Raw genomic sequence first — 26,127 nt, forward strand, 5'->3', positions numbered from 1 at the left:
GCCTGTCAAAAAAAAAAAAAAAAAAAAAAAGATTTATTTATTTGAAAGGGCAGAGTTACAGAGAGGAGAGACAGAGAGAGACTTTCCACCCGCTGATTCACTCCCTAAATGGCTGCATCAGCCAGGGCTGGGCCACGATGAAGTCAGGAGCATCTTTGTGGTCTTCTACATGGATGCAGGGGCTCGCGCACTTGGGTCATCATCCGCTGCTTTCCCAGGCCATAGCAGAGAGCTGGATCAGAAGTGGAGCACCCAACACTGGAACTGCTGCCTATATGGGATGCCGGCAGTGCAGACGGCAGCTTCACCCGCTGTGCCACAGCGCTGGCCCGAGTTTTCCCTTGTTGTACACAGGTATTCCCTGCCTGGAGCATCAGTAGAAGGGGAGGAATAGCCAGAATGTCAAGAAATCAGTCGGGGCCGGCACTGTGGCAGAGTAGGCTAATCCTCTGCCTGCGGCGCCGACATCCTATGTGGATGCCAGTTCATGTCCCGGCTGCTCCTCATCTGATCCAGCTCTCTGCTATGGCCTGGGGAAGCAGTGCAAGATGGCCCAAGCACTTGGGCCCCCACACCTATGTGAGAGACCTAGAAGAAGCTCCTGGCTCCTAACTTTGGATCAGCCCTGCTCCAGCCTTTGCAGCCATTTGGGTAGTGAACCTGCAGATGGAAGACCTCTCTCTCTCTCTCTCTCTCTCTCTCTCACTCTGCCTCTCAAATAAATAACTAATCTTGAAAAAGGAAATCAGTCTTCAAGAACTAAGTGACTTTCAGTGGTCTCAGAAATTTCAGACTGAGGGGCCAGCACTGTAGCACAGTGGGTTAACGCCCTAGCCTGAAGCGCCAGCATCCCATATGGGCGCTGGTTCGAGTCCTGGCTGCTCCACTTCCCATCCAGCTCTCTGCTGTGGCCTGGGAAAGCAGTAGAAGATGGCCCAAGTCCTTGGGCCCCTGCACCCATATGGGAGACCTGGAGGAAGCTCCTGTCTCCTGGCTTCAGATTGGCGCAGCTCCTGCCGTTGTGGCCAATTGGGGAGTGAACCAGTGGATGGGAGACCTCTCTCTCCCTCTCTCTCTCCTCACCTCCCTGCATAACTCTGACTAGCAAGTAAATAAATAAATCTTTAAAAAAAAAAAAGAAAAGAAATTTCAGACTGAAATACCATCCCGCAGGACCTTGACCTCGCAGACGACCTTGTCTGGATGCTCTCCCCAGGAAAGCCACGTGGCTGCTCCTCTCTCCTCTCGTGGCTTTGCTCAGACGACCTTCTCAGGCCACCCTGGTTAAAGCTGAGCCTCCATCTCCAACCCAGAACACTGCACCCCCTTCTGATTTCATTTCTCGCTGTTGCTGTCAATCTCGGTAGCAGCCCGGCGAGGGGGCCCAGAGCGGGGCGGTCTCTGTGACTCCACCCCCACCAGCTAAAAGAGCGCCTGGCTCTCGCCGGGTCGCAGGTGATCCATGTGCAATCAACGATCGAGCCTCTGAGCCTCAGCTCTCCCCCACCTCCTCCACGCGAAGACTGGAGGATGTCCAGGGGCTGAGAGGCCAGGAGAAGGCTGCACCCCCAGGCTTCCTGGCCCCATGGGGTGCTCCCGGTATGGCAGGCGTGGTCAGGCTGCTCCAGTGGCTCAGGGACCAGCGTTCTACAGCTGTGCTATGGTGGCACAACTCTCACCCTAACACGTGTTCTCCAGTAAGCCCATAATGCACAGGATGAGGGAGCATCATGCCAGAAGCATCCCTTTAGAGGTGTGTGTGTGTGTGTGTGTGTGTGTGTCTGGGCTTGTGTGTTTGTTTCTATGCTGTGCCTTTTAAAATGCAAGGGTCTACCTCACCACATGCGTCATACGTGTCTCTAGTAGGAAACAGGTGGAAGATGTGGACAAAGCAGAGGGTGTTCCTCTCCTCCACATGCCTGCCCTGAGGCACACTGCCCAGGAGCTCAGCAGGGTGGTGGAGACTTTGGCTGCCAGCCTTGAGACATTGGCCCCGACCACTGGGCAAACCACCACCAGCAACAGGCAGCGAGGGTGGGATTCATAGTTGAAAACTGAGCTCTCGCTTGGAAATGTGTGAGTCCCAGGGACCCTACCCAGGCCCACCCCAGCCACACGGGTGCTGTGGCACGTTCGGTCTGAACCCTAAGTGTGCGGGCTGCACGCCATTCCCTGGGCTCGATGATCATTGGCAGAGCTTGCATCCAGCCAGGTGGACTCATGCCCTAGAGTTCTCTGACCGGTCACCTTGAACAGGTGGAGTTTATTTTCTCACGTCCTGGGGGCCACCAGTTCAAAGTCAAGGTTTGAGCGGTTTCATAATCTGTAGTCTCTAGACCTGTCTGCAGGCAGCTCTTGGCTTCTGGCTCCGTCCCTCCAGTCTCTGCCTCTGTCATCACCCGACTTCACCTGTGTGTCTCTGCCTTCTCTGTGTCTCGTGGGGACATCAACAGAATTAGGCTCTTCCAGTTAATCTAGAATGATCTCATCTTGATATCTTTAACTTAATCACGTCTGTCAAAACTGCTTTCCCACATAAGGAACCTGGTGTTTGAACTTGGACGTGCTGGGGGCCACCGTTCAGCCCACGAGGCCGTGAAGGTGACCTCATTTCACATAGAGGAGCTGTCACTCTGACTGCTTTGATTTTGAAAGCTCCCAAACCTGCCCGGGGTCTATCGAGCTGCTCAGTCTGCAGCAGCAGAACCCACGTGCTACCTTCAGTCCGTGCACCGGGTCACGTGGGCCGTGCCAGAGCCGGGCTATCCCATTTCATCCTTGCAGTAGTCCTGGAGGAAAGGTAAGATTGCTTCCTTTTGTAGAACCTGGGGAGCTGAGTGGCCGAGGATGCGATTCGCCCGCGGCCACACAGCTGTTCCAACGCAAAGCTGAAATCCGTCGCCTCGTTTCGGCTTTGAAGTCCAGGCTGCTTTCTCTGTGCCACAAGCCGAGAGAAGCGAATAATTAAAACACAGCGCTTCTGCCTCCCGGCATCTCGGAGCAGGATGAGGGCTGGAGACTGGCCGTTTCTGCGGCCCCCGTGTGACTCGTGTTACTGGGATCTAAGGAACTGGCTCACCATCCATTCCTCGCCAGGGATTCAACAAAGCTTCACCGAGAAGGTGACCCTTGAGAGTGGTGGCAGGGGCCAGGCAGAGAATTACATTCTGGGTATGGGGAGCAGCATCTGTGAGTGAACAGAGAAGTGAGTGGACCACCCCTGTCCCCTCCTGGCGGCCCCCGGGGCCCCTGTAGGACAGCACCACCGACTGATGCTAAGAAGTCTGGGGCCAGTGCTTTGCACCCTGGCTGTCAGCCTGAGGGTCTCACCTGGTCTCTGATCACAGCAGCTGGCCCTGAGGTCCTTCCCATCCCCAGGGGTGTAATTCTAGCCCTAGGGGCCTCTCTCTTGATCCCTACACTGTGTAACCCCTTCCTGGACTGCTCCAAGTTGGTGCAGCCTTCCACTCATCCCAGCACACAGCCGCCGGTGAAGTGAGACGTGTGAGTCCTTTACAAGCGGTCACCCAAGTGAAAAGCAGTGGTGGTGAGTGAGGGTGCTGGGGTGCCTGGGGCTCCAGTGCAGGTGCCCGTGTGGAGTGGGGCACCGTGAGTCAGGACAAGCAAGGAGCGTGCACAGCCCGGAAGCCGCTGCGTCGGCTGTGTCTCCAGAGCTTGTGCAACGGGCAGGTGAAAGGTAGAGCAAGCAGTTAGAGGTGTGGCTCTGGGAACCAGGAGAGATTTGAACCCAGAGGAGACAGGTGGTCCCTGGAACCGTCAGAGTCAACAGGGACATGTCCAGCGGAGCGTGGGAGCAAACGTGCCCCCTGAGACGGAGGCTGTGGGGCTTGGCCGGAGGCTGCTGGGGAATGACAACCTCTTCAGGGAGTTTTCATCCTCCCCCGTCCAGACAGGTGTGAGCCGTGGGGTAAGGGGGGCATATGGAGTCCTCGGGCGCCCCCAGGAGGGCTCTGAGCTCCTGCGTGGCTGCTGAGTACTGCGTCCTTCCCAGAGTGTGGCCATTGACAGCGTGACCCGGGAAGTGGGGTTCCAGCCCAGTGCACCGTGCACAAGCTGTGTGTCCTGGGCCACAGAAGTGGGGTTCCAGCCCAGTGCACCGTGCACAAGCTGTGTGTCCTGGGCCACAGAAGTGGGGTTCCAGCCCAGTGGACCGTGCACAAGCTGTGTGTCCTGGGCCACAGAATCCTCACCTGCACGTGGAAGCAGCAGCCACGCAACCTCGGGGAGGCCAACACACCCACTGGGGCTGCCACATGAGGGCTGCGCACTGTTTCCCACACAGAGCAGGTGCTTGATGGATGTAGCCACGCCAATTCTAATGACAGAGGGTCTGGGTGGACCCCGGCCGGCCTGGCAAAGAGCGGGCACCTGTGGACTGGAGCAGGAGACCCAGGGAGGAGGGGTAGAGCCAGGAGGGAGCATGTGTGCACCTGTTAGGACAGGAGCTGAGGCACTGGGCTCTCTTCACGGAGAGGCTGGCAAGAGGGTTCCGTTCCCCTCCACGGTGAAAAGGGCTCTGGGGGGGGGGGCCTGCAGGGAAGCAGGGGCTCTGGGTATTGTTGTGTTATTTTAAAGATGTATTATTTTTATTTGAAAGGCAAAGTTACACAGAGAGGGAGAGACAGAGACAGAGAGAGAGACAGAGAGAGAGACAGAGAGAGATCTTCTATCTGCTGACTCATTCCCCAGTTGGCTGTAATGGCCAGCGCTGGGGGCTTGTTCTAGGTCTGCCATGTGGGTGCAGGGGTCCAAACCCTTGAGCCATCTTCCGCTGCTTTCCCGGGTGCATTGACAGGGAGCTTTATCAGAAGTGGAGCAGCCAGGATTTGAACCAGTGCCCCTGTGGGATGGCGTTGGCTTAATCTTCTACAGCACAGCGCTGGCCCCAGGGTTGTTACTTTTAAAAACTGAAGGGAAAGGAGCCCTCCAAGGGCATGCTGGTGGGTTTTGTTATGTGTGGAGGCGTGCTTGTCAGCATTCTGTCCGTCAGGCTGAGCCTGAGATGGACGAGAGAGCAAACGTGAAGCCGCATGTTTGTCTTCTTGTTCCTCGCTCTGCGTGCACTCTGGGATGTTAACAGGCTTAGCCTCTGTCAGCAGAGACGAGTCAATTTTGAGAACAAAATGAGTGATGGCGCCAAGATCGCCAAGGGCTGTCCCTCGCGAGCCGGCCACGGCATCACTGTCCTGGAGGCATCCCACGCAAATAATGCCAAAGAAAGGTGACCCAACGGGCTGTTGGCCCAGACATGAAGTCAACAGGGGAGCCTTCGGAATTACCCATGGCCGTGTTACTCTCCTTGCCTTTTCACCCCAGTGTATGAATTAGCTTTTGGAACAACAGCAGTGCGTGATTGGCATCATTTAGAATTAGTTCAATTAGGCCGGCGCCGCGGCTCACTAGGCTAATCCTCCGCCTGCGGCCCTGGCACCCCGGGTTCTAGTCCTGGTCGGAGTGCTGGATTCTGTCCCAGTTTCTCCTCTTCAAGTCCAGCTCTCTGCTGTGGCCCGGGAGTGCAGTGGAGGATGGCCCAAGTGCTTGGGCCCTGCACCCCATGGGAGACCAGGAGAAGCACCTGGCTCCTGGCTTTGGAACAGCATGGTGCGCTGGCCACAGCGGCCATTGGGGGGGTGAACCAACGGAAAAAGGAAGACCTGTCTCTCTCTCTCACTGTCCACTCTGCCTGTCAAAAAAAAAAAAAAAAGAATTGGTTCAATTAGTTTTCAGAGACTACAACCCAATGAGAACACAAAGGTGGAGTCTGGGATAGCTTGGCCATCCGGGGCTGGGGTGCGTGGGTGCCACTTGCTGATGCATGGCTCTCTCTGCAGGCTCCTGTGTTTTGGAGCTGCCTGGAATGAGTGCCAGCAGCTGGACTTGAAGCCAATGTGGGCTTTGCGGAAAAGCGCATTGGAGTTCACGGATGACCTCTGTGGTGACTGAACGTGACCCTGGGTGGTGGATCTGAAGAGAGGCTTGCGTCACATCCAGGCTAGTCAAGGGTGGAAGAGACAGCGGGCAAAGCAGACTGGTGCTCGCTCTCTCTCCCAGTGTCCTCCAGGGAGCCGACTGTGCAGAGGACCCCCACAGCACGAGGGTGGGGCTGAAATTGGTACTAGACGTCCACGGTTAGATCCCAACTTCAGAGCCATCGCCACCCCTCAGCGGGCTCATGAGCTGTTGTCCTTGGGACTCAGTAATTGCATTTTCTGGACGTCCATCCAGACCAGCGTGTAACTTTGCGAAGCCCACTATGCAGCAGAACACAGTGTTTCATCTGACCCTGAAAGCGTTGCCTTCCAGGTGTGGTTAGGACACACGCAGGGAGGGCCACCCTGCTAACTTGCACTTGACTCGGGGAGAGGGCATGGGAGGAGGTACCTTTGCTGCTTCGCGTAACCTGCCAAGTCATTGAGATTGCACGCAGATAGTTAATAACAGATTCTGTAAAACCTCAACATAAGGAGCTACGATAAAACGTATTATCTTTTATTGCCCATACAGAGAGTGACATTTTAGAGGGTAATAAATCGAAACCCAAGGAAAGCTATTTGCTTTCGGAAAGCGCTTGGCAAATGACAGCAACACCAGGGGCCTCTGAGACAGCCCCCAGCTGGCTCTGCTGAGCCCCTCCCCACCCCCAGCCACCTGCTCCTGTCCCTCTTTCCCCCTGGAAAGGTCATCTGCGTCCGGCCCTCACCGCTGGAGCAGCCAGCCCCCATCTCTGTTTTCCCTTCCCCACCCCAGGCCACCAGGCAGAGCCCAACCCATCAGCTCCAAAGCACACAGGAGCCCCTCGCTGAAAGGGGAGGACCCGTGCTGCTCCCTCCGGGAGAGCCAAAGCCTCCCCCCACCTCCACCACCACCCCCCACCACCACTCTGCATGAGACTTGAGAGAGACCCCCAGAGTGTGTGTAACTCTCCCAGGCCCTGCCTTCAGACCAGGGGCCTCTGCAACCCAGAACAGCGACCCCGAGTCCAAGTTCACTGTGTCGTGACCGACAGACCCAGCCCCTGGCTGATCCACCTGCCAGACACCTGCTGAGAGACTAGACCCTGAGCCTGTGCCGTTTAGCGTAAGTCCCACTTGTTTTCAGACTGTAACCCGGTGTCCACGGGCACGCAGTGCCTTGGGAGCTGAGCATCTCAGGGGCCAGGCCCTGGGGAGACGGCAGGAGTGAGTCAGAGGCAGGGTCCTTGGCCTCATCGAGTGCCACGGTGAACACTGAGAAAGTGGCTGTGGTGTGGGAGACCCCGTCCGCTGAGAGCGCTGCGTGTGTTCTGTGAGCGGCTGTGATGTTTTCCGTGCTGCAGAGGGAGGGCGTGCTTCTCCCTGCATCCGGGCTCTGCAGCGAGGGTCCGGACGACGTCCACTTCAAAGGGTTGAAGCGGAAATATTTTCCCGCGCAAAGATGGAGCCCGCCGTTCTGGGAAGGCGGGCGGTCCGCAAGGGAGATGAAGGTGGCAGCTGGAGGGGCAGGGCCTGCCAGGGCAGGGAGTGGGGGGAGGGTGTTCCTGGAGGCTCCCGGCATCCCCACTCTCCAGGGAGCTCGGTGACGCCTCCTCCCCAGAAGAGGTGCATCAGCTTCCTGTGGCTGCTGTGACCGACGCCCCCACGGGCAGCAGCCTAAGAGGAGATCATTACACGGCCTCGCTGTTCCGGGAGTCACGAGCTCGAAGCGGGGCTCACTGGGCTGAAATCAGGGTCTCAGCAGGGCTGGTTTCTTTTGGAAGCTCCGGGGGACGATCCATCTCCTCCTCACTTTTTCCAGCTTCTGGCGCTCACCTGTGTTTTCGGGTTCATGGCCTTGTTCTCTCCACCTTTTTAAAAAGTATTTATTTTATTTATTTGAAAGGCAGAGTTGCAGAGAGAGGTAGACCCAGAGACAGAGAGAGAGAGGTCTTGCATCTGCTGGTTCACTCCCCAGATGAATACAGTGGCCAGAGCTGGGCTGATCTGAAGCCAGGAGCCAGGAGCTTCTTTCAGGTCTCCTATGCAGGTACAGGGGCCCAAGGAATCGAGCCATCTTCTCCTGCTTTCCCAGGCCAGAGCAGAGAGCTGGATCGGAAGTGGAACCACCAGGACTCAAACAGGCACCCATGTGGGATGCCGGTGCTGCAGGCTGGGGCTTTAACCCACTGTGCCACAGCACCCGCACCATGTCTTCTACCTTAAGGCCAGCAGTGTAGCGTGTGCATATCAAAACAGTCAATCAACCACTCTCTCTCTCTGTCTACCTGTCTCCCTCTCTTTCTCTCTTTCTCTCTCTCTCTCTCTCTCTCTCACACACACACACACACACACACTCTCACCTCCCTCTTATAAGCTCTTGTTATTATATTAGGTCCATTCAACTCGTCTTGGGTCATCTGCCCATGTCAAGAGCTTAATAAAGTCCCTTTCACCACCTAAGGTACTGGATTCAGGAGTTAGGGCTTGCGTATCACTGGGGACCGTCGTTCTGCCAACCATGGAAGCTGCAGAAACTGCTAGAGGCAGAAGTTCAAAGGCATCCAGAGCTCACCTCCACTGCACGCTGCATGAGACACAGACCTGACACTGAGTCTCCCAGCATTGCCACGGGGACACACATGCCATCACCAAGAAGAAAACCTTCCCGTGGGACCTAGACAGGAAGAAGGGAACTCTGGGATGGTACTGTAAGCTTTGCAATGCAAGCAATGACTCAGCAGGGTGTGTGAGGATGAGGCATCGTTTCCTAGGGCAGGAAGAACTGGGGGCGGGGGCAGCATGAGCAAGGTGCAGAGGGGCGAAGAAGCCTGGGTGGGTGTGAACCCTGAGGGGTGCAGTGTGAGGGGCAGCGGGAAGAGAGCTATGAGGGACCCTTTGCACGGTCTGTCACTTGCCCCAGAGCCCTGGAGGGTGTTCAGATGCTCCTGGGGTTGGAGGGAGGTTTAGACAGCTGGCACTGCTTGGCTTTGAAGTAGAGGGGTTTAGAAGGAAGCTGGTGCCAGGTGAGAAAAGATGGGGACCCTAAGTCACGTGGTAGCCAGGGCTGATGGAGCAAAGACAGCAGACCCCAGAGAGGACAGAGAGGCAGGACCAGTGGCTCCAGGCACAGACAGGGCTCGCTGAGGGCAGCTCCCAGGCGCCGGGCTGGGTCGACACCTCCGGGAAGAAGGCAGGGCGGCAGGGCCAGGTTCTCCTGCTGCCCCCTGAAAGCCGGGGTAGAAATCCATACTAGTCTGTTTTCTTGTGGTCATACCCATAACCTCCAGTGCCCAGTAGCCATGTAGGAAAAAGGGGCTCATTTATGGGGTTCCCTGTTCTGACGGTGCGGGGGCAGCAGCGTCAGCTCAGCTGCGGCGAGGGCCTGGGGCAGGTGGAGCGCATGTGAGAGAAGAGGTCGCGTGGCGAGACCGGGAGCAGAGGCAGGGAGGGACCAGGCTTGCTCTTTCCAGCGTGGTGCTTGCGTGAGTACTCGCTCAGGGGCCCCACAGGGAGGATGCCACAGCCTTCCAAGGTCAGCGGTCTGGTGGGCAGTGGCCTCCCACTTCTCAGAGCTGCCCCCACTGCCACACTAAGGACCCCGCCCCAGCACTCAAACCATGGCTCACCCAAAGAGAGGCTTCGTTTTTATTTCATTTAAAAAAACCTTTGTAAATATTTATTAACAATAATTGTGTGTATATAGGGATACAGTGAGACAAATGGAGACTTCAAAAAGAGGAGCGGAACCAGGGACAGACCAGTAGAGAGTGAGAGCGCTTCGGCATCTTTTCTAGAAAAGCGAAAGCAAAGTGGGTTTCACCATCAGGGAGACTCTCCACGTTTTATTTGAATTGCAGCATAAACATGTTTCAGGTTCAAGGGCGTAAGGTGCATCCTGGCCTGCGGTCGCCAGTGCGCTCACGGCAGTGCCAATCAAAGCTCCCAGACTGGCAGCGGCAGCTCCCAGAAACTTGCTACGAACCGAGTCCTCGGCCCCTCCCTGGGCTGCTGAGTGCTGGTGCTGGGCTGACATCTGTGCCTTGATGTGCCCAGCAGGGGTTTCGACACAGCCCACGCAGGAAACATGAGCGCAGGCTGCAGAGATGGAGATCGGAGGCACCTCCTAGGAGCCAGGCGTAGCGCTGCTGTGACAGGTCGAGGACAAAGCTCACAGGGCACAGGCAGAAGAAAACATGTAAAAGTCTGAGAGAAGGTGCATTTTAAGTCCATTTTAATTTTGGTTCAACTTCAGGAGCTGGTACCTGCGTGCCTCGGCCGAATAGATAAACCCAAGAAACTGTTAGGCTTCCTCAGTTCTGTTCAAACCGACCATATGCTCTTAGGATTCGCTGTTTGTCCTCTCTGTGGATTCCTCGAAAGTGGGGCTCGCGGAGGGGCTTCGCAGAACCAGGTAGCCTGTGTCGCATGCAGTCAGCCACACCAGAGGCCCTGCTCTGCCCGCCACCTCCACACCCTCCCTGGGCGCCTCCTTCTCAGTCCTCTCCCCCACCCCAGTAGCTCAGCTCCAGCCTTCCATGGACCCAAAGCCACTCCAAGGCCAGCAGAGCCCTCGCGGCTGCAGGGTTCACGTTCTGGACCTACTGTGCACACACCTGGAGCCGCTCCCACGTGTCTGACCTTTGGTCCCTCCACTACACCTGATCCCTGTGGCTCCCCCCTCACCATCCAGCACAAGGCCTAATGCACAGCGAGTGTGCTCAGTGCACGCTTGGTGAATTAAGCCGGCTCCACGGAGCCTTCTGGAACACCCCACACTCTGGTCCCCTTCACGTGGACCTAACCGGTACCGTCTGACAACACCCGCCCCTTCTCACCTTGAGTGCTTGCTTTTTGTTCATTTTGCTGGTCTGGAAATTCACGGAACGCAGGGTGTGCACCATTCATCACGCACTGGTAGAGACGCTTGAACCTACTAGACGCTAAATAAATGTTCTCGTGGAACCGCACTGAATGTCAGATACTGGCCGCCACGGGGCTGAAGGAGACGGTGTTCCCGGGGCTGCTCTCACCACCGCCAGCGTCTTATTTATTGTAACTCATCCATAACACCCAGACACGTTCACTTGGCCTGGGAACGTGTCATTCGGTTTTGGTGCCCTCAGTCTCCTATCCGTCACTGGGGTCCCTCCAGCGCGTCTGTCTGAGAGCCGGTGTTGATTTCCCCGCTGCTTCCCCGCCTGGCCGGCTTTCTCAGCAGCCAGTAAATCCAGGTGAATGAGCTCTGCTGTCCCGCCTGCCCCGTGCCCGCCAGGAACAAGCAGGTGACAGCCGAGGACATGAATGTCCCCATTAGCACAGAGAGGCAAGGAGAAAAGAGGCCTGAAGACAAATGCAAGCGAACCCGGGCTCACCCATCACGCAGGGAGACAGCAGGCCGGGGCTCCCCCGCGGCAGCGGGAGGAAGCACATTTTACAAGGAACCAGTTCCAGTGCCTTCTGAATGTACCGTCCCTCCACCCAGCGTTAGTGGCCAGAGTGGGTGAATCAAAGGCGAGACAGACAGCAGCTCCTGCTGCTCCAGATAATGTGTTCAGCAGCCTGTGGCAATACTTACAGGCCAGGTGGCAGGTGCACCTAACCCAGGGAGGAGGGCGGTCCCTGTGTGAGCTGCGCACTTGCAGGAGGCTCCCAAGGCCCTGCCTATCTGTGCAAAGCCAGGGAGCAAATGCGTGAATTACCTGGTGTCCCTGCTCTGTCTCCTCATTAGCCAACTCCTTGAATGTTAGACAACATAGGGCTTTGCTGGCAAAATGCCTCCTTGACTCCAGCTTGCCTTGACTCCTACGGCAGGATTTACGTGCTTGGGCTGGTTCTCATCCGCTCAGGATAGCTGACTGTGTTTCTCTCTACACACTCTGAGAGGAGTGTCCTGTGGCTTGAAATCGGCCATGGTAGGTGTCTTTAATGCAGCAGACTGACAAACACTACAGATCAGGAGAAGTTACACCACCCTGTGCCATTCCTTGTTGTATAAAAACGTGTGTGTTATTGCTGTGTGTGGCATAGCTACAGTGTTGCAGGCAGTGAGTGAGGAGCTGAGAGAGAAAACTAAACCAGACAAAGCCCCTGACCTCACGGGGCTCATATTGCCATGGTCAAGGTAACCAATAGATAATCCACAGACAATGTTACAGACTGTGTTAAGTACCAGGTGTGTGTGTATGTGTGTGTGTATGTGTGTGTGTATGTGTGTGTGTGTGTGTGTGTGAGAGAGAGAGAGAGAGAGAGAGAGAGAGAGACTGTATTCATTATCCATTTCTGTGGAAGACACTGCCCCAGACCTTAGGGCTTTCAGCAGTCACCACTGATGATCTCGCGTGTCTGAGTTCAGGGGTCTGCTCGGCTGTTCTCTGCCTGATGGGCTCAAGCAGAATGGCTGACTGTGCATTGGTCTGGAATCAGCAGTCTTCTCAGAGATTCCTTTAGCTTACTTGAAAGACAGAGTTACACACACAGGGTCGGGGAAGTGGGAGTCTTTGACCCACTGGTTCACTCCCCAGATGGCCACATCAGCCGGGGCTGGGCCAAGCCAAAGCCAGGAGTCACGAGCTTCACCCAGTCTCCCAAGCACTTGGGCCATCTGCTGCTGCTTTCCCAGGAGCAGGAAGTTGGGTGGGCAGTGGAGTAGCCAGAGCTTGAACCGGTGCCCATATGGGATGCTGCAGGTGGCAGCTTAACCCCCTGTGCCACAATGCCGGCACCTTCTCAGATTTCACAGGGAAAAGTCCACTTGCAAGGCCCTCAGCGGCTGACGGCAGCATTCGGTTCCTTCTGGCTCTTTCCAGAGACCCCTCTGTGCTTAGTCCATCTTCAGGAGACTCCGCCGAGCTCCTCCTCAGGGGCCGACCACGGAGCAGGTACAAGCTCCATGCCTCGCACTTTGTTACCTCCCAGTCCTCACGTGCCCCACGTGCAGCAGCCTCCACGGTGAGTTCCACATTCGTGGATTAAAGCTGCTCCCTCAGCTCTGACCAAGTGCACACGTGTTCCCTAAACAGCTCAGTGGGGCAACCGTTTACCGGGCACTTACATTGTTTGAGGGACCGTCAGTAACTCAAAGGTGATGTAAAGCCCACAGGCAGCCATGTACAGGCTTCCCTGAAGGTTCCAGACATCTGTGGATTTCCGTATCTGCAGGCAGGTCTTGGATCCGACACCTGGCTGACACCGAGACCCAGCTGTGTGACTGGTCTCCCCATTGCACAGATGAGGAAACTGAGGCCAGGGAAACTTCCGTCACTCGACCAGGACCACCCAGCCACTAAGGGATGGAGCCAGAGTCATAGCAACTGGTCATGCACTGATGGTCCTTTCCTAACTGTCAGCCGCGGTGTGGGGCGCTCAGCTGCCCACCTTGGTGGAGCCCCGGGACAGTGAGTGACGGCCTTTGATGAGTGGGTGGGTGTTAGCCTGCAGGAGGACGGGGAGCTGAGGCATTCCCAGCTAAGAGGAAGTGAGGTGCAGGGGCAGGAAGTGCGTCTGGACCAGCCGGAAGAGAGATGGGGCAGCCACTCCAGGCAGGCAGGAGAAGGCGGGGCCCGGGGCAGGTGCATGGCAGGACCCTGGTCCAAGTCGCCTGTATTCGTTCACTTCCCCCCACAGCCACCCTCATGCTTGTTATTAGTGATAAATGTTCCGTTACCCGCATGCTTGCCTGGACGCCGTCATCACTGTGAAACATCCAGGCTCCGTGATGGATTGTGTGTCGCGTTCAATGACACGGCTTGATTCTCTCTTCAAGACGAAGTGTTTAATTTTCACATCAGTGTGAGCAGTGAACTGGGCCCGCGTCTGCAGAGATTCACTCGCAGCTGGTTCCTGCAGAGGCACCATCTTCCTTTTGTTGCTAGGACGACTGTCAGTTGGTGGCCGCTCGGCGCCCAGGAGGGGGTGGCAAATGCAGTAGCCACGCGGGAGCCCAGGACTCCAGCCAGGAGACCAGCTCGCTCTTAGATGTGTCTTACAGATCAGATAGCATCAAATAAAAGCAGAGGAGCCAATCTAATTTTCCCCATTTTGACACAGTGCATTGCTTGGTGGAAACAAAATCCTATCTCCTTGAGCAAGAGTTCCCCAAAGCACAAGCCATTCCCTGAGAATAAATGACTTTGCTTTGGAAATGCCGCTGATATGCCCCGACCTTTGAGGCAGAATTTAGTTCAGGCAAGCAGTGGTACATCATCATTATCGGTAATGAGAGCAAATCTCCCCCATTGTGTGCCGAGTCCTGCCTAGGCGTCGGGGCCAAAGGCATGGTCCATGGCCTTGAATCTCTTCTTGTGCGCTGAGGGAGTTAGTAAACAGACAGTTAAAACAAAATGGGAAACAGCCTTCATATTCACCAAGGTGGGCTGAGTATGGTGATATACAGCCCTTAAACCCCAGAACAGCATGCACACCGCGCAGTCTACAGCAGGTCTGCGAAGCCCTCCACTCCACACAGTCATTCAGCGATCCAGGCTTCCTTTTCTTGGGGTGGGGGCAGGGATAGGATGCCTGCAGAATTACGTGGAGGTGTCAGAGCCACACCAAGTGGGTCTCTTGTGCCCATCTCCACTGGCTCGTCCTATTGCCGAGGGAGGGGCCAGCTGTGGGCCTCTGGAGTCCAAGGAAGCCGGACTTGGTGAGCACAGACCATCCTCTTCATGAGGCTGACTCCGGCTGCCTTCGGTGCCCAAAAGAACCCCCAGCGTGTCTAACAGGATGAGAGAAAGGGCTAAAGCCAGGTGCTAGCGTAGCTCCCCACCCGTAGTAGCCGAATTTGCATCTTCCTGGCTGGATCCCCAGACTAGAGGGGATCTTTTCCAGAGAAGGGAGTGGCACATGCCAAGTGACCAGTGGATGATACAGAATTGAATATGCAGGAGAGTACTTCGAAAAAAGCCTTTGGAGGGGCTGGCGTTGTGGCCTAGTGCATAAAGTCGCCCCCTGTGACACCAGCATCCCATCTGGGCACTGGTTCAAGCCCTGGCTGCTCCACTTCTGGTCCAGCTTCCTGCTAATGGCCTGGGAAAGTGTTTGGGCCCCTGCACCCATGTAGGAAGCCTAGAAGAAGCTCCTAGGTCCTGGCTTCAGCCTGGCGCAGCCCTGGCCTTTGCAGCCATCTGGGGAGTGAACCAGCAGATGGAAGGTCTCTCTCTCCCTCGCCCTAACTCTGCCTTTCAAATAAACAAATGCATTTTTTTAAAAAAGCCTTTGGAGGGGCAAGTATTATGGCTCAGTGGTTAAGACACCCCTTGGGATGCCTACACCCCATGCCAGAGTTCCTGAGTTCCAGTCCTTGGTTCTGCTTCCTGTTAATGCTCACCCTGGGAGGCAGCAGGTGATGGCCCAAGTGGGTGGGTCCCTGCCAGCCACATGGGTACCCAGATTTAATTCCTGGATCCTGACTTTGACCTGACCCAACCTCAGTTGTGACTGGCATTTGGCGTACGAACCAGTAGATAGGAGATCTCTCTCTCTCTCTCTCTCTCTCTCTCTCTCTCTCTCTCTTTCTCTCTCTCTCTCTCTCTCCTCTCTTTCTCCCTCTCTCTCTCCCTCTCTCTCCCTCTCTCTGTCTCTCCTCTCTCTCTTTCTCTCTCTTTTTCTCTTTTTCCCTCTCTCTCTCTTTCTCTTTTTCTCTCTCTCTCCTCTCTTTCTCCCTCTCTCTCTCCCTCTCTCTGTCTCTCCTCTCTCTCTTTCTCTCTCTCTCTTTTTCTCTTTTTTCCTCTCTCCTCTCTCCCCTCTCTCCTCTCTCTCCTCTCTCCTCTCTTCTCTCTCCTCTCTTTTCTCTCTCCCTTTCAAATAAAGTGGAAAGAACATTTGCTTAATGAAAATGTGGAAGCAACTCGAGTAACCTTCCAGCAGAGCTGGATAGGATAAATCATGGCGGATCTGTCACCCCTCTGTGAAAATAGACAGCAGGTCTGGGAACACCGAGCTAAAAGTGAGAAGGGAAAGCGAGCTGCCCAGCTCTGTGAGTGGCATCAGTAAATACGAACGTGCACACTGAGTGTGTGGGTGTGAAATGCATCTCTGTGGGTCTTTGTTGGAAAAGAGAGAGAGGCACACAGAACTCCTCCCAGTGTTTCCTTCCAAGGGAGGGAGGGGCTGAGATTAGAGAGCCCCCAGTTTGCACGTAAAAGTTACCGTCATTTCTATTCTCTTAAAAATCACTGGATGCTAATTTAGTACTAAAAGCATTTTTAACCTCAGCCTCAAGTTTGCCAGAAAATTGAGACTTTTGGAGCACTTCATTGTAATCACTGCAATTTATCTGCTTCATACTCGGATTGATCCTCTCCCAGACTAATCAATCTATTTCCCATTATCACTATAAAGTTTTATTTGCTCCAGGATATGAGAATTGACTGGTTCATGTTAAGAATTATTGGCAAAATTTGTTGAGCCGCAGGACAGCTATGCCAGTGTGCCTTTCCCGTGGGCCTCTGCTTGCCCGTGGCCGGGTTTTGTTGCAGGTGCATGAAGAGAAGACTGTCTCCCACACAGAACTCTGGACTGCTTGGAGGGAGGGACCCACTTTCCCCGCACGTAGCTTGTGGATGTTTATTAACCAGCGATTCAGTAGAGGCATAAACTAATGACTGAAAAAAAATTGTAGTAACTTTCCCCGGGGAAAAAAAAAAGGTTTTGGGGGATGTGTAAGGTGGTCATGGAAATGTCAGGAAGGTCACGGTGGAGAACTTGTGACACTGTGCCAGCATCCAGACCAGCGGTCGTGGTCCTGGCTGCATAGTCGTCAAAACTGCCCTGTTGCTAGCGACAGAGCACCCAAACCCAATGTGCCCTAAGCCTTCTGCAAGAAGAGTCCCAGAATTGGACGTCGGTCATTCAGCGAGGGAGGCTGCCGCCCCTGGGCTGTGCCCTCAGCCCTGAGCCCTGGGAACGGGAACTCCTGCCTGGCTGGTCCCGAGCATGCCCAGGCCAAGGATGGAGTCAGCCCAACCTGACCCACACCTGTACCGTGAGTGAGGCGGGGTCCGTGCCCCGCCCCACCGCGGACTTACAGCATAGGCACGCGGTGAGGAGGGAATGGGGGGGGAGGGGGCAGACCGAGCAGCGGCAGGTGCTGCTGTGGCCGGTGCCTGCAGCTGTCCGAGCCCATCTTGCCATGGTCGCCACTGCAGGCTGGAGAGGAGCAAATGCTGGGAGGACAGCGTCTCCTCCCTGGGCAGCCCTCGGGGAATCGCATGAGCCCCCCCCCGCCCCCCCCCCCCCCCGGTCTGCCGCGGCCACAAGGTCACGAGCCTCTCCTCACGGCCAAGCTGTGCCTGCTCTGAGGCCCAGTGATGTCTTCTCGGGAAGGAATGCTGAAGCGTTCACCCTGTCCGGTCCAGAATTCTGCACCTTGGCATCTGGCATCCCAAAGCAAAAACTGAATGTATGTCAGAATGTGGACGGGGCTGCAAAATGTCCCTGGACCATGCATATGCTCTCTCTCTTTTTATGAAATGTTCTTTATTTTCACTTTACTTGAAAGGCAGAGAGAGAAGACAGGTCAAGAGATCTTCCTTCAACTGGTTCCCTCCCCAAATGCCCACAACAGGCAGGGCTGGGCCAGGCAGAAGCTAGGAGCCAGGAGCTCCATCTGGGATTCCCTCCCCAAATGCCCACAACAAGCAGGTACTTAGCCTAGGGGTTGAACTCCCACATCCGGTATGAGAATAGTTGGGTTCGATACCTGGCTCTGGCTCCTGACTTCAGCCTCCTGCCATGCATGTCCCGGGAGGCAGCAACAGTGGCTGTCGTGACTGGGTCCCTAATGGCCACCTCGGTGGCAGGGATCTAAGTCCATGGGCCATCACGTGCTGCCTCCTAGGGGTCACACCAGCAGCCTGGACCCGCATCAGGCACTCTGACCCTGCGTGCCCACCCCCACGTTATATTTTAATTCCAATTTTCTGCAGACCTTTTGAATCCCCCTTATATACGTCTCCCTGAATGAAGATGTTCATTGTGGTGTTATTTAAAATTGTCAGTGTTTTTTTTTTTTAATTACAAATAACCTAAAGACCCAAGAACACAAGATAATTAATCAAATTATAAAATACACGTACTTTTTAGGCAACCCTTAAAATAATGTCCAGGAATCATGTGGTAAATGGTATCAGATGGAGAAAAAAATGCTGCTACGTTTACAATGGTCTCACCCATGTGGGGGAAAAGTCCATATAATTCCTGCGTCTATGACTGTGTGCTTTCAAAGATCTGTACAGTGTTTTACAGCGAAAGTAGCGATGACATGTAGGAAATTAGACTGGGGATGTTCAAGCTTGGAGTCAGGATGGACCCCCAGGAAGGCTTGAAGATCCGTTCGTTGGTTTCCTGTGCCCCGGCTGCGGAGTTTAGGCAGCTGGCAGATCCGATCCCGGTCATCAGCGAGGACGAGAAGGAGCCGCTCTGCGAGGCTCGTGTTCTGCAGCTTTGCCTTCGGAGGGGATGAGGTCTCCAGCCCCCACACGGAGAGGTGCCCCCTGAGCCAGGCAGACGCAGGGCTGGTGTGGTGCCGAATCCCATGTGTGCTCAGCAGTCCGCGAGCTCGGCGCCCCCGCGTCCAGAGCACCCCGTGGAGAGCTGTGCAGAGCACACCAGCCCTGCCCTCTGTCCCACAGAACGAGTATCCCTCTGAGTGTGCAGCTCTTAGAGAGAGAACCAAGAAGGTAACCCCCGGAAGCAAACAGCTCACCACCCTTGAAAGCTGTGTAAAAGTCTGGGGGACAGCTAGCATTGAGCTACTGAAATGTCCATGTAAGCTTGCGGCTTTAGAAGGAAATCGGAGCCCCCTGTCGCTTTTCGGTTCTCTGCTCTCTGCGGTGTGTCTTAATTACCGATCCGTGGAACCGGAGGTTTTTGAAGCTGTCCCGCTGCTAGGGCTGTTTATGCGATGGTAAACACCTTTTTTTTTTTTTTTTTTAATTGAAGGTAGTTCAACTCGGACTCTCTGTGTGAGTGATTAAGAAGCCAATTCAAACTGGTTTAAGCAAATAAGAAAAGTTAAAGCCTTAATTAGCTGCGAAGTCCTTGCACAGGGCCGGCTTCCGGCGAGGCGTGATGGAAGGGTCCCAGCGCAGTCACTGAGGACGGTGCCGTTCCCTCCCGTGTGCAGGTGGCTTCGTTCCCAGAGGGGCTTCCCCTCCCACCCCTGCTGTGGCCACGACTCGGCTTGTCTGGGTCCCCCAGCTGAGTGCCTCCTTCCCCCAGCTCCCAAACCCAGGGCCAGGGCCTGGGCAAGACCCCACGGGAGTGGTTGGAAGGGAGAGGCGCTCGTTGGCTTCTCCTCACCTGGGCTCATCCCAGAAGTTCCCCAGGCAGAAGGTGAGGAAAGGCGACCGGACCCCGAGCACAGGAGCAGCGAGTGAGCGAGGCGTGGATTCCCCACGGAAGTGTGAGCTGCTGCCTCCCCCAAAGGATGATGGGATGCAGCTGACCAAGACCGGCAAAGCCACTGCCAGTGGGGACTGCGTGCCGGGTTCGCACTTGCCACCCGCTACCCTCTTTTCCATCTTAGGCCTAGAACTGGTGGCTGGTTGTTCTGAATGTTTAAACATGGTAGCCAAATGACAAATACTCAAACAAAATACCTGTATACAGAGGAAGACAATAGCGTGATATTGCTTGCATTACATTTATCAGATCATGCGTGGATTAAAACGTATTTGCAGGGTGGGTTTAGCCTAGCTTTTAGGACACCCACATCCCATATGAGACTAGCTGGGTTCGATGCCTGGCTCTGGCTGCTGCCTGTCGCTTTGTGCTGGGGCACATCCTGGGAGGTAGCGACAGTGTCTCTGGTGACTGGTCCCTGCTGCCCACCTGGGGGACCTGAACTGAATTCTCAGCTCCAGACTTAGGCCTGGCCACGTCCTGGCTATTGCAGGCATCCAAGGAGTAAACCAGTGGCTGGGGGCCTTCTCTCCACTGGCCACTCTCCCCTTCCCCCTATCTTGCTCCCTCCCTCCCTCCCTCTCAGGTAAATTTAAAACATGTCTTCCGTAGTTAACATCCTGTGGGACCAGGGGCCTAACGGGATATGAAAGTTCTTTCTAAGTGACTCTCAACCTCGGTTGGGTTGGGTTTTTTTTTTTTTCTTGCACCTGTAAAAGGGAACAGAATTGCGTCTGACGTGCTTCTTGGAAAGATGAATTTCTGTGGTTTCCATGGAGTGCATTGATCCAGCGCCTGGCCCGGCAGACTGCTCAGTGAGTCGAGTTCACAGGCTGCCACCTTTGTGCTGATCTCACCGTCAAGGTCGGCCTCGTCCCCAGATCAGCTTCAGGAGGCCGCTGGGAAATGGATCTGTGGGTGTGCACAAGGTGGAATGTGGGGAGCAAACCGGACTAGACTGAGTTACTGGAATTAAGACTTATTGTATGCATCTGCTCTCCCACAATATGGCGCTGGGAGAGAAGTAAACAGCTTCCGCACAGCTGCCTCCAGTTCAACTAATAAACTGTAGGACTTGCTCCTGATTGGAGGAGAGCAGCGTACTCGGCGTGTGGGCAGCCGAGTTAGGATTGGCGGAGGAGGACTATAAAGGAGGAGAGAGACGGCATGCACCAGGAACATCTATGGGGAACATCTAAGGGAACCCGTGCAGCCCCCGAGAAAGCCGGCCGGCGGTGTGCCGCTCCCCTGCGGAAGTGGGGAATGTGGCCAGGGGGAACTGCCCTTCCACGGAGGTGGAAGGGACGGCAGCCAACCCGGGAAGAACCAGCAGCAAACCCGGGGAGGGCCGAGCAGACGAAAGAACAGCGCAGGGTCCTGTGTCGTTCCTCCGCGAAGAGGGGGAGCGACATAATGGTGCCGTGACTCGGATATGAAGCCTAGGCAGGGCTTAGTGTCGTTCCTCCACGACGACGGGGAGCGACAGTGGAACATTCTGGAACATGCCCCGTGCCCCCTTAAACAAGAGCAGGGGGTAGATTTCATCCACAGCCAACCGCAGTCTGAACGTTGACTGCCTTGTACTGGGGAGATGGTGAACGCGCATCTCTACGCAGTCAGCAAAAACGCTGGCACTGGTGCACAACCCGTGGGGCACCGACATCCCCGTCCCCTGTCCAGAGCGGTAGCCCGGATCTCAGTGCCACTTTCTCTGCTGTGTTTTCGCTCTGTAGACCCTGGAGAACCCCAAGTACGAGCTGATCATCGAGGCTCAGGACATGGCTGGACTGGATGTGGGACTGACGGGCACCGCCACAGCCACAATCGTGATCGACGACAAGAATGATCACTCCCCGAAGTTCACCAAGAAAGAGGTAAACCCCCGCTAGCTACCACGACGGCGGCACAGCCACGGTCACTGGCCACGCCCAATGCCGTGGACCGCGGCCACTGCCGTCTCCCTGTTGGTGAAATCCACACCCTCCTTTGTGCGAGCCAGCAGTGTTGTTTGCTGGCCTTCTTCCTCCTGTTTTTATTGTGTGCACGCATGAAGCTGAAACTCTAGAATGCCGTGAGAACAAAGGCACTGAATCTTGGGCAAGTCCATAAGAAAATAACTTCCAGTGCCAAAGGGCCGTCTTCCTAGTTTTATCGGTGTTGTTTGACTCTGACTTATGCAAGTGCCCGGTGTGGTTTTAGCATAACAATAACTGTGTTGTTGGCAGCACAGATGGAGAGGCCAGACCAGCAGCAGCAAGGAGGTAAAGCAAATTTCCTTGGCAGTAACAAGGTGGCCCCGGAGCTTATAAATAACAGGCGAGTTAGCTGGTCTGGGAGAGCCGTTACTCATCCTCAGCTCCGGCGCCTGGGGCAGTGGATCACCACGGAGCCGGCAGGGCAGCATTTAGGGAAGGGCTCGGTGCACAGAATCACGTGTGTACCCACGCTAGGAAGCCGCTTTCCCCTTGCATCTCATGGAAACGGGCTGAGATCATGGCTTCTTGAGTGGGCAGGGTTTTGGCGCCCCTCGTGCTGACCAGGTGAAGAGCGTGGACAGCACGTGTGGTGGCCTCTGGCGCTTGCCAAACCTGACCACATCTGCCACAATGGTCTGAGCCTCCTCGGACTGTGCGAGCTTGGTTCCATTCATGTTGTCCTGAAGCTCAGACAGTCTAGAGGAGAGCTGCAAGGTCACGGGTAGACGGACAGTTGCAGAAACAGGAAGTGAAATTGTTCGTAACGGAGATGCAGAGTTCCCTCATCTGCCACTGACACTTGCCCCCCACCCTCCGAGGCGTGTGGACCCGCCCGCCCCTCTCTGAGGAGTCCCTGGGCTACCCCAGGGGCCTGGGACAGGGGAGGCCTCACAGCCACTCCACCTGTGGCCTTGCACGGCTCTAGCAGGAGGTAGAACTCTCCCTCTCTCCCAGCGCTGTTGCGGGCACTTGAAATTTGAACCTCAAAACAGCACATCGCACGGCAGCTCGAGGCGGCTGCGTTCCATGACTTCCCAGAACTGCGGGTCCACATGGCTCATTTTCCCCCTGTTTCTCAGACCGGTGTTCCAGGAGATTAGTCCGCAAGTCACAGCATGGGCCGGGGGAGGGAGGGTGACAGATACGAAACCTCATGGGGAGGATCGCTGGGTTGAAGAGGGTGAAAGATGTCTTGCATCACAGCACTTCTCAGTCGCGTTGAGGTGCTGTGTGTTCCTTTAAGAGGGAGGGGTGCGGCCTGCAGGGTCTCCACTCCCTTGGCCTTGGGCCGCCTCATCACATCCTGCTGGGCCAGTGCTCCCTGGGACAGTCACTGGAAGATACCTGTTTACTGCAGATTTCCTGTCAGCCTATTTCAAAATAAGAATCCAAGGCACGTGGTGATATTCACAGCAATGAAGACAACATAGGATGACCCTGACCCGAATTAGGACAGAGCCGTGTCACTGGCTGTGGGATATTGGTTACTTCAGCGCACCCCTGCGTTTACCCCCGTCACTCAGGAACAGAAGAAATCCACATTTAGTCACACCCAGCCAGCACTGTCCATCACACACTTGCTCATTGTTGTTGATATCATGGAACTCAAGGACGACTGTAACACAGACCTTAAGTAAGAGACAGTGACGGCCAGAATGAAAGGGCATTCCCCTGTAGATTTTGGCAAAAGCACAAAACTCATGTTCAGATAAATGAGTCTGGGACTCCCGGAGGGCAGAGCTGATGTCTGAACTCACAGAGAGGCACGTAAGAAAGGGAGATGGGCAGGGAGCGAGCCCGGACGTTAGACGGTCTGTCAAACACTAGCCATCCCCGGGGAGGCCTGACCACTGTCAGATACATTAAATTCACACTTCAGCGTCTGGGGGAGGCTGATGCTCGTTGCTGTTGGCCAGGGGCCTCATCCACTGAGACACCAGAGTTATCAGACGTGATGTAGTAGGAAGGGGAGAAGTGGGTCCTGGAGCCACAACCGGATCAAAACCCCACAGACCAGCCGTGTAGCGTAAGCGGTTAACCACCACGGGTCCCAGCTTCTTCACCCGCCAGCGGGCTGCTCCCAGAACCTCCTCGTTGGTCCTGGTGATTGCTGGGTGAGCGAATCGTGAAAAGCTCTCCAAGCTGTCCCTTGCTGCTCTCCAGAGTGCTGGGGACAAAGGATGGAGGTGATGAGGATGGCGATGAGATGTAGAGAGGTTGGCAGTACTTTTCTCTACAGGGAGGAGAGAACTTCCACTTTGCTCATGGCCTTGTCCAAATACTGATGGAGATTGTGGATTCAAAAGGCTTCCACAGCCCAGGCAGCTCATGTCAAGGGCCTTGGGTGGTCACTGACGTAATACATCAGAGTGTTCCATCTCTAGGTCTCTGGTTAAGCCCCCTCAGTCATCATTAATTCTTGGGAAAGCAGAGCGGGCAGACGTTTCAACAGCCATTAATGCCGGTGGTTTTCCATCTTTCACTGGGAAATCCTGAATCTATGTAGCTTACTCCCTGACGTTGGTTCCTGATACCCAAAAGGAGAGAACACACCGGGGATAAAGTGCTCTTTTAAGCCACAATTCTCCTAAATGCTTGGGTAGTAGATCCTTACTGGAACCAAGGCTAAGGAAACAAAACTGGCCTCGCTAGAAGTCCCAAACCTGAGTTTTAGGATCTTCCGTATGTCTAGACTTTCAAGTTTTCAATCAAGTTCTAAAAAGAAAACATTTTAGTTTATGCAAACACTTCGCTAAGTCTGCTTGGAGCCCATCATTCTTTTTTTTTTTTATTTTTTTTTATTTTTTTATTTTTTTGACAGGCAGAGTGGACAGTGAGAGAGAGAGACAGAGAGAAAGGTCTTCCTTTGCCGTTGGTTCACCCTCCAATGGCCGCCGCGGCCGGCGCGCTGCGGCCGGCGCACCGCGCTGATCCGATGGCAGGAGCCAGGAGCCAGGTGCTTTTCCTGGTCTCCCATGGGGTGCAGGGCCCAAGCACCTGGGCCATCCTCCACTGCACTCCCTGGCCACAGCAGAGGGCTGGCCTGGAAGAGGGGCAACCGGGACAGAATCTGGCGCCCCGACCGGGACTAGAACCTGGTGTGCCGGCGCCGCTAGGCGGAGGATTAGCCTAGTGAGCCGCGGCGCCGGCCAGCCCATCATTCTTTTAACAAAAAAAACTATCCGCGTACTTTAACATGGAATTTTAAGATTAAAAAATAACTTTAGAGGCACAAAGTGTTTCAGAGATGAAGGGGTACAGAAAGTCTAGGAGAAAAAGAGTATATTATGGCATCAAACCAAACAGCAGTTCTGATGGGAACTCGAACCTGAGTCAGCTCTCCACTCCAGAGCTCTGGTCCTCACAGGGAAGGCCCTGGGTTTCCATCCACTTCCATGCATAAGCACACAACTTCAGGGAGGCTGACTACCAAGGATTAGTGTAAAAGGACATTTTTCTCAGTTGAGTCCATCAGTCGTTTTCTATTCGTGCATTTATTGTTAAAACTACCGTTTCATTTCCTTTGCAGGCCTACTTTACTATTGTTTAATCCAAATATGCACCATGGGTGAGACAGATCCATACAATGCTTTATACACTACTCCTAAGAGTCTGCATTAAACACATCAGGATATTTCCAAACACAACATATATATGGTATAGCCCTGAATATGTATTTTCTTTAACACAAGAGAGACTGTTCAATTAAAAAAACTCATTGGGTCTGTCTGTCTCATGTTTTTAAGCTAATTAAGTGACCACAAGCCTGGGTCTTTCACCTCATTTTTCAAAGATATGGCTTTTCTCCCCCTCATTTTAGAGACAACATTAACTACTGCTTTCTCCTCCCTTCAGAAGAACATACTATTAAAGAAAATAAGAAGTCCAATTTTTCTACTTGGACAAACCACCAACCACTTTTGCCAACATTCTCCAAGCTATCCAGAGGCATACTTATTTGCAACCTATGAAAATCAAAAGTTCCTTCTAACAGTAATTCTTAAATAACTCCAAGAATAAGCCATCCTAGTGTCTCGTGTGCTTATTTGGTTCCTGCTGGGTATACTTTTAGTCCTGATTTTGAAGACTTAGAACCAGGTAACCAATTAATATCTGAGAACGAGTAATATGATTTTTGTCATATGAAGTGTTATTTTTTGTTTGCAATGGGGAGTTTATAAGAAGTCAAATCTCTTTCTTACCAAAGTCTTGTGTTAGGTGGTTTATAGTTTTTCTGGCTAACCATTTTGGAAATAAAGAAAAAAAATAAGGGTGTTAACTGTTCAATTAACAACAGGAGTCACTGTGCACTTACTACCCATGCAGGACCTCTGTCCTCAATGACTTGTACTGAGAGTTAACTGTAAAGCCAGTTCTCAAACATTTGTGTGTGTGTGTGTGTGTGCAAATGGTTGAAATCTTTACTTAGTATGGAGTTGGTCTTCTGTGTACGAAGTTAATGGAAAATGAATCTTAATGGAGAATGGGACTGGGAAGGGGAGAGGGAGGAGGAGGAGGGGTGGGAGAGTGGGTGGGAAAAATAAATATATCCCCAAAGCTGTGCTGACAAAATTTGTATTCCTTAAAAGATAAATTAAAAATAAAAAAGGAAAAAAGGAGAGAGGTTGGCAGGACAGTGCTGATGAGGCTGGAGGGACGAAGCAGTGAAGAGAGCGGTGGTGGGAAGATGTTGGTAGGATGGTGTGACCTTCTAGAACGTCGAAGGTCAAATGACTTCCTATGCAAAGGGTCGTCTCCCCTCCACACACCAC

General features: G+C 54.2%; 1 protein-coding gene across 2 annotated transcripts in view; it reads left to right on the plus strand.

The window, feature by feature from the left end:
- CDH13 (cadherin 13) overlaps positions 1 to 26,127 on the plus strand; it is a 1,120,403-nt gene that overhangs the window by 972,894 nt on the left and 121,382 nt on the right. For both annotated transcript variants that reach the window (XM_051847323.3, XM_051847322.3), the window contains exon 8: positions 21,113 to 21,253. In XM_051847323.3, the coding sequence (XP_051703283.1) occupies positions 21,113 to 21,253 (141 nt within the window). The remainder of the gene's footprint in view (positions 1 to 21,112; positions 21,254 to 26,127) is intronic.

This window comes from Oryctolagus cuniculus, chromosome 18 (assembly GCF_051225735.1).
Source record: "Oryctolagus cuniculus isolate XC-2025 breed Fujian yellow rabbit chromosome 18, ASM5122573v1, whole genome shotgun sequence".
Classification (NCBI taxonomy): Eukaryota; Metazoa; Chordata; class Mammalia; order Lagomorpha; family Leporidae; genus Oryctolagus; species Oryctolagus cuniculus.